Raw genomic sequence first — 15,080 nt, forward strand, 5'->3', positions numbered from 1 at the left:
GCTTCAACTTAATCTCCCTTCATAATGGTTACTATGAAAGTTGCTATGGAAGGATGGTTGCTACGGAGACATTGTGGTTGCCAGGCAGCTGCTAGGATATAGGTACCAGGAGCTGCTAAGAAAGATGCTAAGGATGGTTCACAGGAACGTTCCAATTAGCAGTAACCATTGGTGTGCAGTTTAAAGACTTATTTCAGATGTGCAACTGATGCAGCAATCAGCTGCAGCCTGAAATGCATGGGGGGGGATGGGGGAAGGGAAGGGGAGTGGAAAGATGGCTGCGCTGCAGGCAGGGATTGCCTCCAACGTGGCTGAGCCTATGCTGCAAGAGGAGGGGCCCTAATCTAAAGCAGGCCTAGCTGGCATCTTACCTTTTGCAACCCTCAATAATTCATTCTTCAATCCTATGCCCACCCCCAAACCCTAGAAATGATTGCTTATTGATGAGATCAATCACTCAGGGTGACCATATGCCCATTCGAGCACTGTTATTACAGGGGGTTCCGGGCTGTGGTTGGGGTGGCTGTTTATGCAGCGAAACCTCGGCTTGTGCTGATACGAGGAAGGAGAGGAAGACGTCAAAGGGAGGGATGGCAGATTAGAGCAGTGGGGGGGGGAGGGGGGAGGGGGGAGGGGAAAGCTCTAATCTTTTCCGGATGCCTCTGGCGTCTATGTGCATGAACAGAAATTACTGTAGACAATTGGTAACGGAGGAGTTCAGCCAGGAGGATATAGAAAGAGAATCACACAGGGAAGAGAGTGATAAAGGCATTTGGGGGAGAGACAGAGAAGGCAAGAATATTAGAAGATGGAGTGACTGGGAAATGGACAAATGAACAGGTAGAGATTTTAAAAAAGGGTGGGGAGGGGAAAACACATCTGTCTGGCGAAGGTATCATTTGTCTTGCAATAAATGGAGGACACCAGCAGAGAAGGTGACTAGTGAGGACAGAGTTAGAACAGAGCGGGGAAATTACAGCAGTGGAGGCAGATGAGAGGAGATAGGCAGAATTGATAAGGCAGAATGAGGACCAGTTTAGAAGAAGACGATATAGCGACAGAGGGAGAGAGGAATGGGATGGTGTGCGGGACAGAAGTGGTGAAAATGATTGACAGAAGGCTCAGAAATTAGGCATCGGTTTAAAGAATGGATTCATGCAGCAGCCGGGCGAAATATTAAATGAGCAGGAAGAAATAGAAAACGAGGGTTGAAAGGGCACCCTATGAATTGGCCTGGGTGATTCAGAATGGCTGGGCAGGCCAGCAGATTTGCATAAGATGCTCTAACTTTGCCCGAAGATGCCCAGCATCATGGCTGATTGGGGTCTCCGTGGCCTTCTCTCCCCACTCCTCCCTGACCCCTCTACATGGCACTCTCGACCAGAGCCGGCCATAGCTGTACTAGGTTCTCTAGCCCTCTTGTTCATCTGGTACTGCTATCGTGTGGGGACAGGGCAGGTAGCCCCTGTGTCTCATCCACAAGGTGTGCCGACCGAAGAAGGATGCCCTCGCCGTACCCTCAGGGGCGATGCTATCAATCAGCGCCTGTATCGCAGCCTGCGAGATTACGCCAAGCGCTATTCGTGGTCAGGTATGAACCGGCTGCACAAAGGTATCCGGGACCAGGCCCATTATCAGCTGGGCGAACGGATGGCGATCCAGAAGCCCAGCGCCTTCTACCTCCCCGACTTGCCTTCGGCCCCCTATTTTCCCCGCGAGTCCCAGCGTCACGATGTGGAGATTCTTGAACTCAGTTTCCCCGCCATCCTGCGGGAATTTGAGGGCATTACAAGGGACTTTGAACCTGGAGCCCCAATGCCACGGGGATGGATGGTCAATGCCAACCCTGGCTGGCACAGTTATTACCTCTACCGACAGGGGGAGTGCATAGCACAGAATTGTCGCAGCTGCCCATGGACGTATCGGGCACTCAGCGCACTACGCACCTTTATCAACGCCAATTGCTTTGGAAACGCCTGCTTTAATGTCTTGCAGCCTGGAACCGTGCTACCTGGCACCTATGGACCAACAAACACCAGGGTACGGTGCCATCTAGGTGAGCAAATACTGGAGGAGCGATGAATGGGTCAGATCACAGCATCTATTTGGTGGGGAAGGGGCGGGAGTATCTGAAAACCTGTATTGCCAGTATCTCCTTTCAGTGTAATACATGCTGTCTAGTTTTGTTCCCTAAGTAGGAGCTGTTTATAAGCTTGGTTGATCATTATTATTCTATTTTATTAACTATGCTATTTATATTTAGAAGCAGCCAAACAAGCAGATTGGAATAATTGTTGTGAACTGCAGCACTGCTTCAGATGAATTTGCTCCACAAATTATAAACAAATCTTATTTTTTAGAAGATCTGCAGTTGACAAGTGGCATTTCAGAAGAGGCATTCTTTGTAGGATACCTCTTCAGAGAAGGTGCTATGAGAAAAATGCATCATTGGCCAACACTTTGATTCACAGTGCAAGTTCGATGGGTAGGTGGGTAGGTAGCCCAAGGAGAATCAAATAAACTCTTTTTACCTTTTTATTTGCAACATTTATATAGCTTCCATCCCCAGTCTTATAACCAACACTGGGTGGCTCCTAATCAAAAGTTTTCAAAAAGTTTAAAATGTTTCAGTAGCTCACAATAAAATCTCAGGCATTTGACCTCAAGTGCAGGCAGGAGGGCGTGAACAGGGTTTTTCAGAAAGCATTTTTTAAATGTTGTGTAGATCTTCTTTTCCTCTCCAATTATCTTCTGCGGTCCCAAAGATGTTTTTTCCAGAAAGTAACTGGATTTTCTTGCTGTTTTTTTTCTTTGAAAACTTTTCGTTTCTCGTTCAAGAAGCTTCTTCAGTTCGAACTGTTTGAACTGAAGAAGTTTCATGAATGAGAAGCTAAATGTTTTCAAAGGAAAAAACCCAATAAGTCCAGTTGCCTTCTGGAGAAAGCAGCTTTGGTTCAACCATGACCTGGATGATCGAGGATCTCCAAAGACAACTATCTTCTGTAAGTTCCTGCTATGACTGTTGTTTGCAAGACAGGGAGACAATTTACTTTCTGCTGAAGCAAGAAGAAGGTCCCCAGGTTGTGGCTACAATTCTGGATGGGGTGATAAAAATTCTATATTCAAATGGGGAACCCATTCTTGGTTTTGCAAATGACAGCTTCTCTTTCTCCCAGCGTAGGAAGTTGTTCCCATAATTAGTGCTTTATATCAGCATGTTTCTCTTTTCCCTCTTATAAGGGGTTGGGGGGCAGGATACAGTAAGCCTCCCTCGCACAGCTTATTCATTTTTCTTCTAGGGCTAAAAGTGCCACCTGGTTGTGAGTTGGTGGTGGGTGGTGAGCCACAGTGCTGGTCTGAAGGATACTGCCTTCTGGTGGACGATTCCTTCTTGCACACCACAGCACATAATGGTAAGAGAGCAAAGAAAGCAGGCACGAGGACTGAAGTGACTTCAAAAATCTCTTTCCTAAAAACAGTTGGACTTCCTTGAAAGTTCCCCATTGTATAAATTTGTTCTGAATAAGAATGCTCATGAGCACAACTCAGCTTTAGGAATGTTACACCAAGGTTGACTGGTTGTCTCTTATCCCAGTGGCCCCCAACTTTTTGGGCACCAGGCAGGGACCGTTTCCGTGGAAACAGTTTTTTTCTGTGGATCAGAAGGGGCATGGTTTCACATGCTGCCTGCATCCCACAGATGGGGCTTCACTTATTTATGTGGCCTGGTTTCTGACATGCCACAGCCCAGTGCCAGTCCACAAGCCATGCCAAATTGGGGACTCCTCTCTTATTCCACTTCTCCAGTGAGGTTTGGCCTCTTTAAAAGATCTCAGAGTATGATGGATCCAATACTATCCTAAATTCACGAACATCTGACCACCTCTAGACAATTTTCTTTCCTACCATTCTCTGTGCAGAATTTTGGGAAGTTTCCCCAAGAGAATGCATTTTGCACAATTTTAAGCACCTAAAATAGAGTTGGGGTATTTTATTTATTTCTGATGAAAGGTCTTTCTTGAGGAATAATCTGTTCAGCACTGCATTGTGGAACAATGATGGGCAGAGCTGAAGCGAGTGAAAGGTGAAGCCTAAAGATAAAATATCGTAGGTAGCACCAAAATCATCCTACCCATTTTCTGGGTATTCTGTTATTGTGGTGATTGTTTGACATTGGGCCGGGCTTAATTGAACGAGGTTTTGCTGATTATCTGGGTACACGTAGCAGATTAACTACAATCTAAACCATTAGCTATGGTGTGAGTTTTCTGAATTTGCCCAACATGCTGGTCTAAAATATGGTTGGCAAGTATCACAATAAACCACAAATATATATCATATAAACTCATATGTTTGTTACACCAAATTATGTCTTTTTAATATAATTTTTTTTTCTTTCATTTCATCTGGCAAGCTATCGGGGAGAAATACCTTGTTTTGGTCAGATCTGCTCTGATTGTTGAAAAGGATTTGAAATTAAATTGAGATGATAACTGCAACCATCTTTGTTACAGGTTCCCCCAGTGATGGACCTCAGGTGATTTTTATTGCTGATCTCTGGCATCCCAACGTAGCAGGACCTGAACGACAGGCATTGGATTATATCTTTGCCCCTGGTCGATAGATGCTTGACTTAACAAGTATTGGGGGCATGGACACAATCTCACAAATACTTGCTGCTCCTCACAAAAATCAACCACTCCCTACATTCAATAGATTCATTGTTTTGCAGACTGAATTAGGCCCAATGTGTAATGCAAAAACCACAAAGAGATTTGCAAAGCCATGAAAATATATTTTTCTTCAAGGTGATTCTGTGCCCTCTCATAAGACTCATTCTAGAGATTTTTGTGATCTGGGACGTTTTGGTTTCCTTTCTTGCACTGTATAGTTCCTTGTTGAATCCCGTCCCCACCTCTCACGGCATTGTTCTGTTCAGCCTGTGCAGGTGGGAATGTTGCTGACTACACTGTAGTACTAGTTACCTTCAAATTTAATGAAGTATATATGAAATCCACATTCTGTATTAATAGTATAGATTTCTTCGGGTTATTTTGGGAAGAAAAGGAGGGTAAGAAATTAACCAAAGTAAAATAGTTCGTTTCCACCTGTCTATGATAAATTATTGTTCTTTCACAATATCTGTAGCTCAACATTTGTGTCAAAGGATTTAATTTTGAAAAATTCTATCCAGCTGTATTCCAATAAAATCCTTAGAAACTCATGTTTTTTTGTCCAGACATTTCTTTCTTCCAGGAGAAACCATTTGGAACTTAGTCATGTGGTGTGCTCTATGAGATTAAAGGCACTAGCCACGATTTTATTCTTGAATATCAGCCAGGTTTATTTTTAAAAAGTACATTAAACTCTGATGTCAGGAAGTGCAACCAAAAACAGGAAAATCGCATGGGATGGAAATCAAAAGCTGCAGGGAGTAAGGTAAATATCAATCGATCAGAATAGAGCTGGAAGGGATCTTGGAGGTCTTCTAGTCCAACCCCCTGCTCAAGCAGGAGCCCCTACACCAGTGATGGTTAACCTTTTCGACACCAAGTGCTGAAATTGAAGCACACCGGTTCGCAACGGGGCTGCGCATGCGCAGAAGCATTTTGATAACATCAGGGTCGGTGGGCGGAGCCTTCCGCCGGTTTTACTACCAGTTCTATAGAACCGGTGCGAACCGGGGGCAACTCACCACTGGCATGCACATTGGAGGGCCAGAACCCGGAAGAGAGCAGCTGTCTGGCACACTTGCGTGCAATGGAATCCGGAAGAACAGCTGGCAATGTCACACATGCCTGCAGAGAGGGCTCTGCGTGTCACCTCTGGCACACGTCATAGGTTCATCATCACAACCCTATACCATTTCAGACAAATCACTGTTCAGCCATTTCTTAAAAACCTCCAGTGATGAAGCACCTACAACTTATCACAACAAGCTGTTCCACTGGTTAATTGTTCTTACTGTTAGGAAGTTTCTCCTTAGTTCCAGGTTGCTTCTCTCCTTGGTTAGTTTCCATCCGCTGTTTCTTGTCTTGCCTATAGGTGTTTTGGTAAGTAAATTGACCCCCTCCTCTTTGTGGCAACCTCTCATATACTGGCATACTGCTATCATGTCACCCCCCCCCAGCCCTTCTTTTCTTTGGACTAACCAAACCCAAATCCTGCAACCGTTCTTCATGTTTTAGTCTCCAGGCCTTTAATTATCTTAGTTGTGCTTCTTTGCACTTTTTACAAAATCTCAACATCTGTTTTGTAGTGTGGTGACCAAAACTGAATACAGTATTCCTGGTCTCTAAAGTTATTGAAATTACTGATAGGATAGTACTAATATATGAAGAGAAAAACATAATGAATGCTTATTTGTCCAGAATATCACTATCCCAAATCAGACAAGCTGTTTTTCATCCTGTATACTTTTAAAAATATTTTTAATTAGAATGTAGAGATAGTCCTATGACCACAAATGAACCCAAAATTTATGTTGTTAAGTAAGACATTTGTTAAGTTAATTTAGTCCCATTTTACCACCTTGTCACTGCAGCTCTTAAATTAGTAACATGGTTGTTACATGAATCTGGATTCCCCATTGACTTTGCTTGTGAGGTCGCAAAAGTTGATCACATGACCCTGGGATACTGCAACTATCAGTATCAATATGAGTCAGTTGCTTAGCATCCAAATTTTGATCATGTGATCATGGGGATGATGCAACGGTTGTGTGAAAGTTGTCATAATTCACTTTTTTCAGTGCCGTTGTAACTTTGAATGGTCACTAAATGAACTGTTGTAAGTCGAGGTACAATAAAAATATAAAAAGTTAAAAAAGGAGAAAAATGAATAAAAAGAAAAATATAAATTTACCATCCTACTTTTATCTTATTCTTGCCCCTTTCTGATCCCCAAACCCATAAGACATCAATCCAGTGTTTTCTTCTTTCAACAAAAAGGCTACCAATCTTTTAAGTCTTTGTCGTTTTTTTCCTCATCAAATTCCTGTACACATTTTGTTTTAAATTCCCACACAGTATGAGTCACTGTTGTTCACCTCTTATCTTGCTCTTAAGATTTTTTAAAAACTTTTGACAGTGGGATCTTATTATCCTTCAGAGAATAATTTTAAAAGGTACAGGGATAATCCGCTGAAACACACAGCGCACACACACAAAAAAGGGCATCTCAAATTTTTGAAGTGGAATCTGTTTTAAGTTTATTTGCCAGATTTGTGTCTAATTATGCCCAGCAGGAATTCTGAATACATTTTTCTGTTTTTCCTGCTCATTAAATTCCCAAGAGCAGAACAAAAGTCTCACCCCATCCTCTCCTTGCATTGTGATGACAGCCACAATTTCCATCTATGCATGTAAACATGCTGTTTACAAATTGTTTATAAATTAAAGTTGATCAAGTTTGGTTACTATTTAAGATTTCTGATTAACCAGGCCATGTTCCCTGGCAACTCTAGGTAGGGTATTTATGCTTTTCATTCACATGAAGTGAGGAATTGTTCTTTTTGCCTCCTGTAGGTTCGGAACTGGCAAGGGATCACCCCAATGGCTGCAGTGCCCTTTTATATCACAGGGATAGGGATAGGGATAGGGATAGGGATAGGGATAGGGATAGGATAGGATAGGATAGGATAGGATAGGATAGAATAGAATAGAATAGAATAGAATAGAATAGAATAGAATAGAATAGAATAGAATAGAATAGAATAGAATAGAATAGAATAGAATAGAATGGACTTTGAAGGTCCAACCGCCTGCTTAGGCAGAAAACTTATACCACTTCAGACAAATGGTTGTCCAATCTCTTCTTAAAAAGTTGAGCATTCACAACTTCTGGAGGCAAGTGGTTCCATTATTCTGTCAGGAAATTCCTCCTTAGTTCTAGGTTGCTTCTCTCCTTGATGAGTTTCCATCCCACTGCGTCTTGTCCTGCCCTCAGGTGCTTTGGAAAATAGCTTGACTCCCTCTTTGTGGCAACCATTGAGATATTGGAACACTGCTATCATGTCTCCCCTAGTCCTTTTCATTAAACTAGACATATCCAATTCCAGCAATTGTTCTTTATGTTTTAGCCTCCAGTCCCCTAATCGTCTTTGTTGCTCTTCTCTGCAGTCTTTCTAGTCTCCACATCTTTTTTTTTTACATTGTGGCGACCAAAGCCGGATGCAGTATTCCAAGTGTGGCCTTACCAAGGCATTATAAAGTGGTATTAATACTTCACGTGATCTTGATTCTATCCCTGTTAATGCAGCCTAGAACTGGGTTGGCTTTTTTGACAAGGACATTTGTGACAAGGAACCCCATAGCTTTATCAATTCTGAGATAACAAAAAGATTAAAGGTAAGCAGTCAAATTGGGGTACAGGCAATCTCAATTTACAACCACAATTGGGACAGAATTTTGTTGCTAAGCTAGGACAGTTTTTATGTGAATTGCACCTGATTTAATGACATTTTTGCCAGTTGTTAAGTGAATCGCTAGTTGTTAAATGAATCATGTGGTCATTAAATGAATCCACCTTCGCCCATTGACTGGTTGTTGGAAGATGGATAGGAAGGCCGCAAATGGGGATCACGTGACCCTGGGACACTGTAAACATCATAAACGCACGCTGGTTGCCAAAGCACCTGAATTCAGATCATGTGAACATGGGGATGGTTGTAACTGCGAGGACCAGTTGTCATTTTTTTCATTGCTGTTGTAACTTTGAATGGTTGCTAAACGAACGGTTTTAAGTCTGTATATGGCAAGTGAAATTGTAGGTGCTCAACAACTCCTCTCCTCCTGATTGGCAACTCTTTCCATTAGGTGTTGTACCTTATGATTCTTGACGAACGTATCTTTTCTTTTATGTACACTGAGACAAATTCCTTGTGTGTCCAATCACACTTGGCCAATAAAGAATTCTATTCTATTCTATTCTTCTATAAGAATAGTTCACAGAAATTAAATTAAAAGCAAATTCATAGAGTTTTATTACACCGAGAAACTAGTACCTCTAGTAACCCATACAGGATCACAGTCTAAGTCCAGGGTACTAACAGATGCAATAGGTTTAGGCAGGAGTTCTTTCCCCTTGTATCTGTACCCATAGTTCTACTCCATCTTCCTCTCTCGACTTGTTCTCTTCGTTACTGTTAGTATTTGCGTTGACGGAGAAAGAGACCAGGGGGGCGTTTTGGAGTGGGTACATCATCTGAATCAAGGTCAAAGAGGTCACAGCCGGTCTTCATAATTTGCTCCTCCAGCACTTTATGACGCTTCATGTCTGACAGTACCTTGTCCAGGCGGGCTTCTCTTTTCTGACTCTTTGCTAACGTCCCTGCAAATTAATCAGAAATCAGGGTTGGAAGATGAAGTTCATACATCATACTAGCTTAATAGGTCTGTGAGGTAAAAATATAGTGCAATCTTTGCTGTTCTTACAGAGAATTGCAAAATAATTAAAAATCATGAGGAAGCAGGTGGGAGAAAACTGCCTAGCAACAGCATTTATTTGTTAGGTTAAGAAATTGACATCTTTGCTACCTATCAATAAATAATCTCTATACATTTTTATACAGATAAGTCCTCTATTTACAACCACTGGTTCAGTGACCGTTCAGTTATGGCACTGAGAAAAGTGACTTATGACTTTGTCCTCACACTTAAGACCATTGCAGCATCCCATGGTCATGTGATCACCTTTCCAGTCAGCTTCTGATGAGTAAAGTCAATGGGGGAAGCTGGATTTCCTTCATGGCCATATGATTCGCTGAACATCTGCAGTGAGTTGCTTAACAACTTTGGCAAAAAAAAACCCAAAAAACCCAAAGGTCATAAAACCAGGTGCGACTCACTTAACAACCGAATGGCTTAGCAATGAAAATTCTTGTCCCAATTGTGGACGTAAGTTGAGCACCACCTGTACTGCTTCTCAGCAATGGGGGTTCTTCAAAACGTGAATGTTACAACACAAGAGGCGATTTAAACATTTTTTTCTGTCTAGGATCCTCTTTCTAAAAATCTACTATTTTTATATAATAAACACTAGTGGGAAATGTGGACGGAAAATATGACAGACTCTGAAAATATAACCATTTTATGTACACACAAACACACACACACATGTACGTACTGAATCATTATTGATCCCTGGGGACTGCCTAGGCAAGTCCTTGCAGTTTTCTTAGCAAGGTTTTTCAGAAGTGGTTTGCCATTGCTTTTTATCAGCGTTCCTAGGGTTGAGAGAGAGAGGGACTGGCCCAAGGTTATCCAGCTGGCTATATGGCTAGGGTGGAACTAGAACTCCTGGTTTCCCAGTTTCTATCCTGTGCCTTAACCACTCACCAAACTTGGCCCTCTCTGTGAGTTTTCAACTTCAATAAAAATGATTAAATTGGTAGGATGTATAAAAATTATGCAAGGGAGGAAGAGTTCCTTTCCTTTTCTCACTTGCATAAGCTACAAGTTGGAGTCATCGAACAAATGGTGGGAGATTCAGGACAGTAGTTCTTCAATCAACTCACCATCAGAGGAGAGATGACTACCGTGTTTCCCCAAAAATAAGACTTTGTCTTATATTTTTTTGAACCCCGAAATAAGCGCTTGGCCTTATTTTCAGGGAGGTCTTATTATTTTGGGGCATGTGGAGCAAGATGGGGTTCCTCTTGCTGTCTTACCTGATTTCCAGCTCTGCGTTTAAATATTTTCGGGGAGGGCTTATTTTCGGGGAGAACCTTATTTTAGCGCATGCACTCAAAAGCCCGATTGGACTTATTATCAGGGGATTTCTTATTTTTGGGGAAACAGGGTATCAACTTCGCATTATAGAAGGATCTGACACCATGTAACGGAGAACGATTATACAGTAGTTCAGTAGCTGCTGGTCATGACGGCTGAACTTTTTTTCAGTGCTATTGTAACTTCAAATGGTTGCTAAAAGAATGGTTGTAAGTCGAGGACTATCTGTATACAGCAAGTGAAATTGGTGGTCAACAACTGCTCCTGTCCAGATTTGCTAAACAAACGGTTGATTATATCTCGATATGATATGATGATCTGAATATGACGGTGCAGTGGTTAGAATGCAATATTGCAGGCTAACTCTGCCGACTGTCAGCAGTTCGATCCTGACCGGCTCAAGGCTGACTCAGCCTTCCATCCTTCTGAGGTTGGTAAAATAGGACCCAGATTGTTGGGGACAATATGCTGACTCTGTAAACCGCTTAGAGAGGGCTGTAAAGCGCTGTGAAGCGGTACATAAGTCTAAGTGCTATTACTATTTGCACTTGGGAACACAAGAGGGAAGGTCCTATTGCACCCACACCCAGCTTGTGGGCAGAATGCTCTATTCCATAAATCATTGGCCTGGCAATGCTCTTCTGTCTTCTTCTGGAAACTCAACTGCCTTCCTTACATACCAGGAGTTCTCCGTCGATCAATCAAGGAGCTTTTGGGAGTGGCAGGCTCATCATCAAAGTCGAACTCAGTAGGCACATGAGGCCTGGATCAAACAGAGGGGGAAAAAAAGAATCAACTTGGCAATATTCTCAATCCTATCATTCCTCCCCTTAACATAATTTCAAAATTTAAGATTCCTCCCTCCCCGCCCTACCTCTTTTAAGCAAAATAAAAAAAAACAATTTCTCACTTCTCTTCCTCCTCTTCTTCCTGTTCAGATTGTCCATCAGATTTATCCTCATCTTCACTGTCAGGCTCTGGGGTTGGATTGCGCCGAGGGAGGATTTCAGCTTGAATCTCCAAAGTCCCGTGCTCAGCAATGAGCTCATATAAACGGCGGATCTCCTTGGGTTCAGGCATCCAGTTATCTGGAGAATCCAGCTCCTCATCACTGCAGGGGACACACCAATCCTCTTCAGCAGATTTCTCTCCCTTCCCTGATAATTCCCCCTCAATTTCTCTGGCAGCGTCATCTTGTTCCTCAGTGGCAGAAGCTAAATCCGGAGCAGGCCCATCTTCCACTGCCAAGGATTGCATCCCTGAGGTCACTTCCCCTTCCTCCACAGTGCTGGCTTCTTCCATGGCTATAATAAAGAGAAGATGAGACCAGAGGATAAGCGCAAATATGGTGAACTCTGAGGTGTCAAGAATCTGAGATAACTGGCTAAACGTTACAAATATAATGCTATATCTATTCTAGTGCGTATCCCAAAATGAAGAAAAGCACAAAATAATGTTGGGTTACTGAAAATGTAAGAGACCCTGCGGATTTTACTCCGCTAGTCGTTGCCTATTATAGGGGGCAGTGCTCATCTCTATTTCAAGGCCTTTGAGCCAGCACTGTTTCCACGGTTATGTGGCCACCATGATGTCACTGAGCAGTTACCTTCCCACCAAAGTGGTACCTATCTATCTACTCGCATTTGCATGCTTTCAAACTGCTAAGTTGGCGGGAGCTGGGGCGAGGATGGGAACTCACCCTGTCTCATGGTGCTCAGGTCTCGAACCCTGAGCTGCCGGCTTTCCAGCCGACAAGCCCAGCATCTTAAGTTTTGGTTCATAATAAGCAGATTTTTATCATCTACAAATCCCAAATAGATTTATGTACTAACAGAACATCTATCAAAATAGCAAAAGAAAAAGGCTTCCAGAAGAAGTATGGTGAACTGAAGGCAGCTATGTGAAAGAAACACCAACGACGAAGGCAAAGCCCAAGGAACCAGTGAGTAGACCAGTTCCTTGGAACTTCTCTGGATAAGGAAAGGACAAGAGATCACCCACATATGCTCAGGACAACTGCTCTTCATGAGGAGACAGCAGGACATCAGTTTCCCATGGGTTTGAATACTGGGAGACAAAGGAAGTAGCCATCTTGTTCACAACCATGGCAAAGCTTTTTAAAGGACACTAAGTTTGCAAATATCATTTTCTAATGACTTTCAGAAAGTCCCTGCTAACTATTCGGAAGATATTAGAGAGACCTTTGGAATGACAGGATTTGAAAAGTCTTCATCGGTGGGTTTATTTTCAACTCTTCAACGAATTTCAACTAATTTGTAATAAATTAATTACAAAGTTGAGGACATAATTTTTTGAAATAAATAGCAAAAAGCTAAATATGATTTTGATCTAAAAAGTCAGAAATGGATTTAAGGGCCCAGGTAATTTGAAATATTGACTTTTGCTATAAACTTTTGGAATTAACTACATAAAAAAGCAACTTCTCATGCAAACACACTTTGTTTAGGTTTTAATAATACTATTATGCCTCCAAGATATTGCAAGAATGGGCAAGGTTTTTTAAAAGGCTTTTCCACCAGGGAAATTAAAAGCAGTATATACAGATGGTTTTGATTCCAGTGATTTTTCCAGAGATGGAAGTCATGACGAAAGCCTATAGTAATTTAGAAAAACATATATACTATCCCAAAAATATTTTAAAACATTACAAATGCAGATGAAATTATAATCTTGGCTATTCAGTTGCTAAACAGTCGCTATACTGGCAGGAGACAAACATCACAATCGTAAAGAAATCTAAGCAGGTCTAAATAGCTTTATGTACAGGTGGATTTCTGTCAAATTAGTATATAAACAAGTAGTCCAATTATTCAAAATTAATCACCTACCCTAGGTTTGAAGAGAGCAGTATAGAGATATAAAAGATGTATGAACCATGCATTCACTGGATCTCAAACCAGGATCTCTTCACTTCAGGCCTCTTATTTATAGGCAATACCAATATAACAACTCACTAGAGTTGTTGTACCAATTCAGTCAGTTTGGTGTAGTGATTCAGGCACCAGACTAGAAACAGAATTTGAGTTCTAGTCTTGCCTTAGGCATGGAAGTTGGCTGAGTATATTTGGGCTAGTCACTACTCTCTCAGCCTAATCTACCTCACAGGTTTGTTGTTATAGGGAAAGAAGGAATATTAGGTATGTTCGCCACTTTGAGTTACTTATAAAATAAAATAATAATTAAAATCTATTAGATTAAAATCTAATAATCAATAGCTAGAATACATACACAGAATATGTTGCCCGCTTGAAAGCTCTGTACAAACACAGGTAGTCCTCAACTTACAACAGTCCATTTAGTGACTGTTCAAAGTTACAAAGGCACTGAAAAAAATGACTTATGACTGTTTTTCACACTTATGACCATTGCAGCATTCCCCATAGTCATGTGATCAAAATTCAGATGCTTGGCAATTAACTGCTATTTATGACAGTTGCAGTATCCCAGGGTCTGTGACCTTCTGACAAGCAAAGTCAACGGGGAAGCCAGATTCATTTAACAATCCCGTCCCTAACTTAACAACTGCTGTGATTCACTTAACAACTGTGGCAAGAAGGGTCGTAAAATGGGGCAAAATTCACTTAACAAACGTCTCAACAGAAATGGTGAGCTCACTTGTGGTTCTACGTCTAGGACTACCTGTAATTTTCTCATGGTTATAACTTAATGGAAGTGAGCAAATTAATCAGGAGTCAAAACTAAACAGGTTTTCACATCCACGTCATACTGAACCACATTCATATCTTCAAAAAAAGAAAGAAAGAAAAACAAGAATAGACTCTGGGGCCATGTTTTTTTTTTCTACCGACCTTCCCCGAATCTCCAAAGGTTAACCGTGAGAACCTGTCAAACGAAGTTAAGGATTTCGGTAGAGGAGTTAAGCGCAGCCTTAAAGCTCCAGTCCTGGGTTCAGGTCCGGGGGTTGTGCATGAGATGCTGACGGGACCGAAGTAATTTAACTGCTTTGCAAAAAGCAGATGCCTCAGATTTAAATCTTGGGCCAATAAAAGAGCGCCGAACCCGTTGTCTTTTTGAGAAAAGGCATTCTGTGTATGCTCAGAGGCACTACGGCCCCAAGGGGCGGCGCTAAACCCTAAGCAGACAATCGGAGTCGGCGACTCCACCGCCTCATCCACGCATCGGAGCTCGCGAAAGGACTTTTCTACCCCCAACCACCACTTTCCCCTCTTAGGGAGACTGTAAAAATCGAGCCTAGCACAATAGATCGCAGCTTCGGGCGATGAATCCAATCCCGCCCCACAGAGCGTTAGGAAAAAAGACATCAGCGCGCGACTGGCTTGGGTGGTGCATTGCGCATGCGCTATCCCC

At 42.1% G+C, this 15,080-nt stretch overlaps 2 protein-coding genes across 4 annotated transcripts; one reads left to right on the forward strand and one right to left on the reverse strand.

The window, feature by feature from the left end:
* Window positions 1-94: 94 nt before the first annotated feature.
* On the forward strand, window positions 95-5,224 carry ASPHD1 (aspartate beta-hydroxylase domain containing 1). Of its 2 annotated transcripts, XM_034419699.2 has the most exons (3): window positions 95-2,056; window positions 3,300-3,413; window positions 4,515-5,224. In XM_034419699.2, the coding sequence occupies exons 1-3, from the start codon at window positions 1,300-1,302 to the stop codon at window positions 4,622-4,624; spliced, it is 981 nt and encodes a 326-aa protein (XP_034275590.1). In that variant the 5' UTR covers window positions 95-1,299; the 3' UTR covers window positions 4,625-5,224. The 2 variants fall into 2 exon arrangements, with proteins under 2 accessions (XP_034275590.1, XP_034275592.1); XM_034419701.2 differs by lacking the exon at window positions 3,300-3,413 and having other exon boundaries at window positions 703-2,056; window positions 4,515-4,750.
* Window positions 5,225-8,959: 3,735 nt separating this feature from the next.
* On the reverse strand, window positions 8,960-15,063 carry PAGR1 (PAXIP1 associated glutamate rich protein 1). 2 transcript variants are annotated; one of them, XM_034419698.2, is made up of 4 exons: window positions 13,580-15,063; window positions 11,641-12,034; window positions 11,411-11,493; window positions 8,960-9,330 (listed from the first exon to the last, which is right to left on the reverse strand). In XM_034419698.2, exons 2-4 carry the CDS (start codon window positions 12,030-12,032, stop codon window positions 9,146-9,148), a joined length of 660 nt encoding a protein of 219 aa, XP_034275589.2. In that variant the 5' UTR covers window positions 12,033-12,034; window positions 13,580-15,063; the 3' UTR covers window positions 8,960-9,145. The 2 variants fall into 2 exon arrangements, with proteins under 2 accessions (XP_034275589.2, XP_034275587.2); XM_034419696.3 differs by having other exon boundaries at window positions 14,561-14,965.
* Window positions 15,064-15,080: the final 17 nt, after the last annotated feature.

Source organism: Pantherophis guttatus, chromosome 4 (assembly GCF_059756535.1).
Source record: "Pantherophis guttatus breed Tessera chromosome 4, ASM5975653v1, whole genome shotgun sequence".
Classification (NCBI taxonomy): domain Eukaryota; kingdom Metazoa; phylum Chordata; class Lepidosauria; order Squamata; family Colubridae; genus Pantherophis; species Pantherophis guttatus.

Coding starts and splice junctions, on each gene's coding strand:
- ASPHD1 (XM_034419699.2), top strand. CDS start 1,300: ATGCCCAGCATCATGGCTGATTGGGGTCTCCGTGGCCTTCTCTCCCCA. Junction 2,057..3,299: donor CAGGGTACGGTGCCATCTAG/GTGAGCAAATAC, acceptor TTTTTCTTCTAG/GGCTAAAAGTGCCACCTGGT. Junction 3,414..4,514: donor GCACACCACAGCACATAATG/GTAAGAGAGCAA, acceptor TCTTTGTTACAG/GTTCCCCCAGTGATGGACCT.
- PAGR1 (XM_034419698.2), bottom strand. CDS start 12,032: ATGGAAGAAGCCAGCACTGTGGAGGAAGGGGAAGTGACCTCAGGGATG. Junction 11,494..11,640: donor GAAGAAGAGGAGGAAGAGAA/GTGAGAAATTGT, acceptor TGTTTGATCCAG/GCCTCATGTGCCTACTGAGT. Junction 9,331..11,410: donor TGATCGACGGAGAACTCCTG/GTATGTAAGGAA, acceptor ATTAATTTGCAG/GGACGTTAGCAAAGAGTCAG.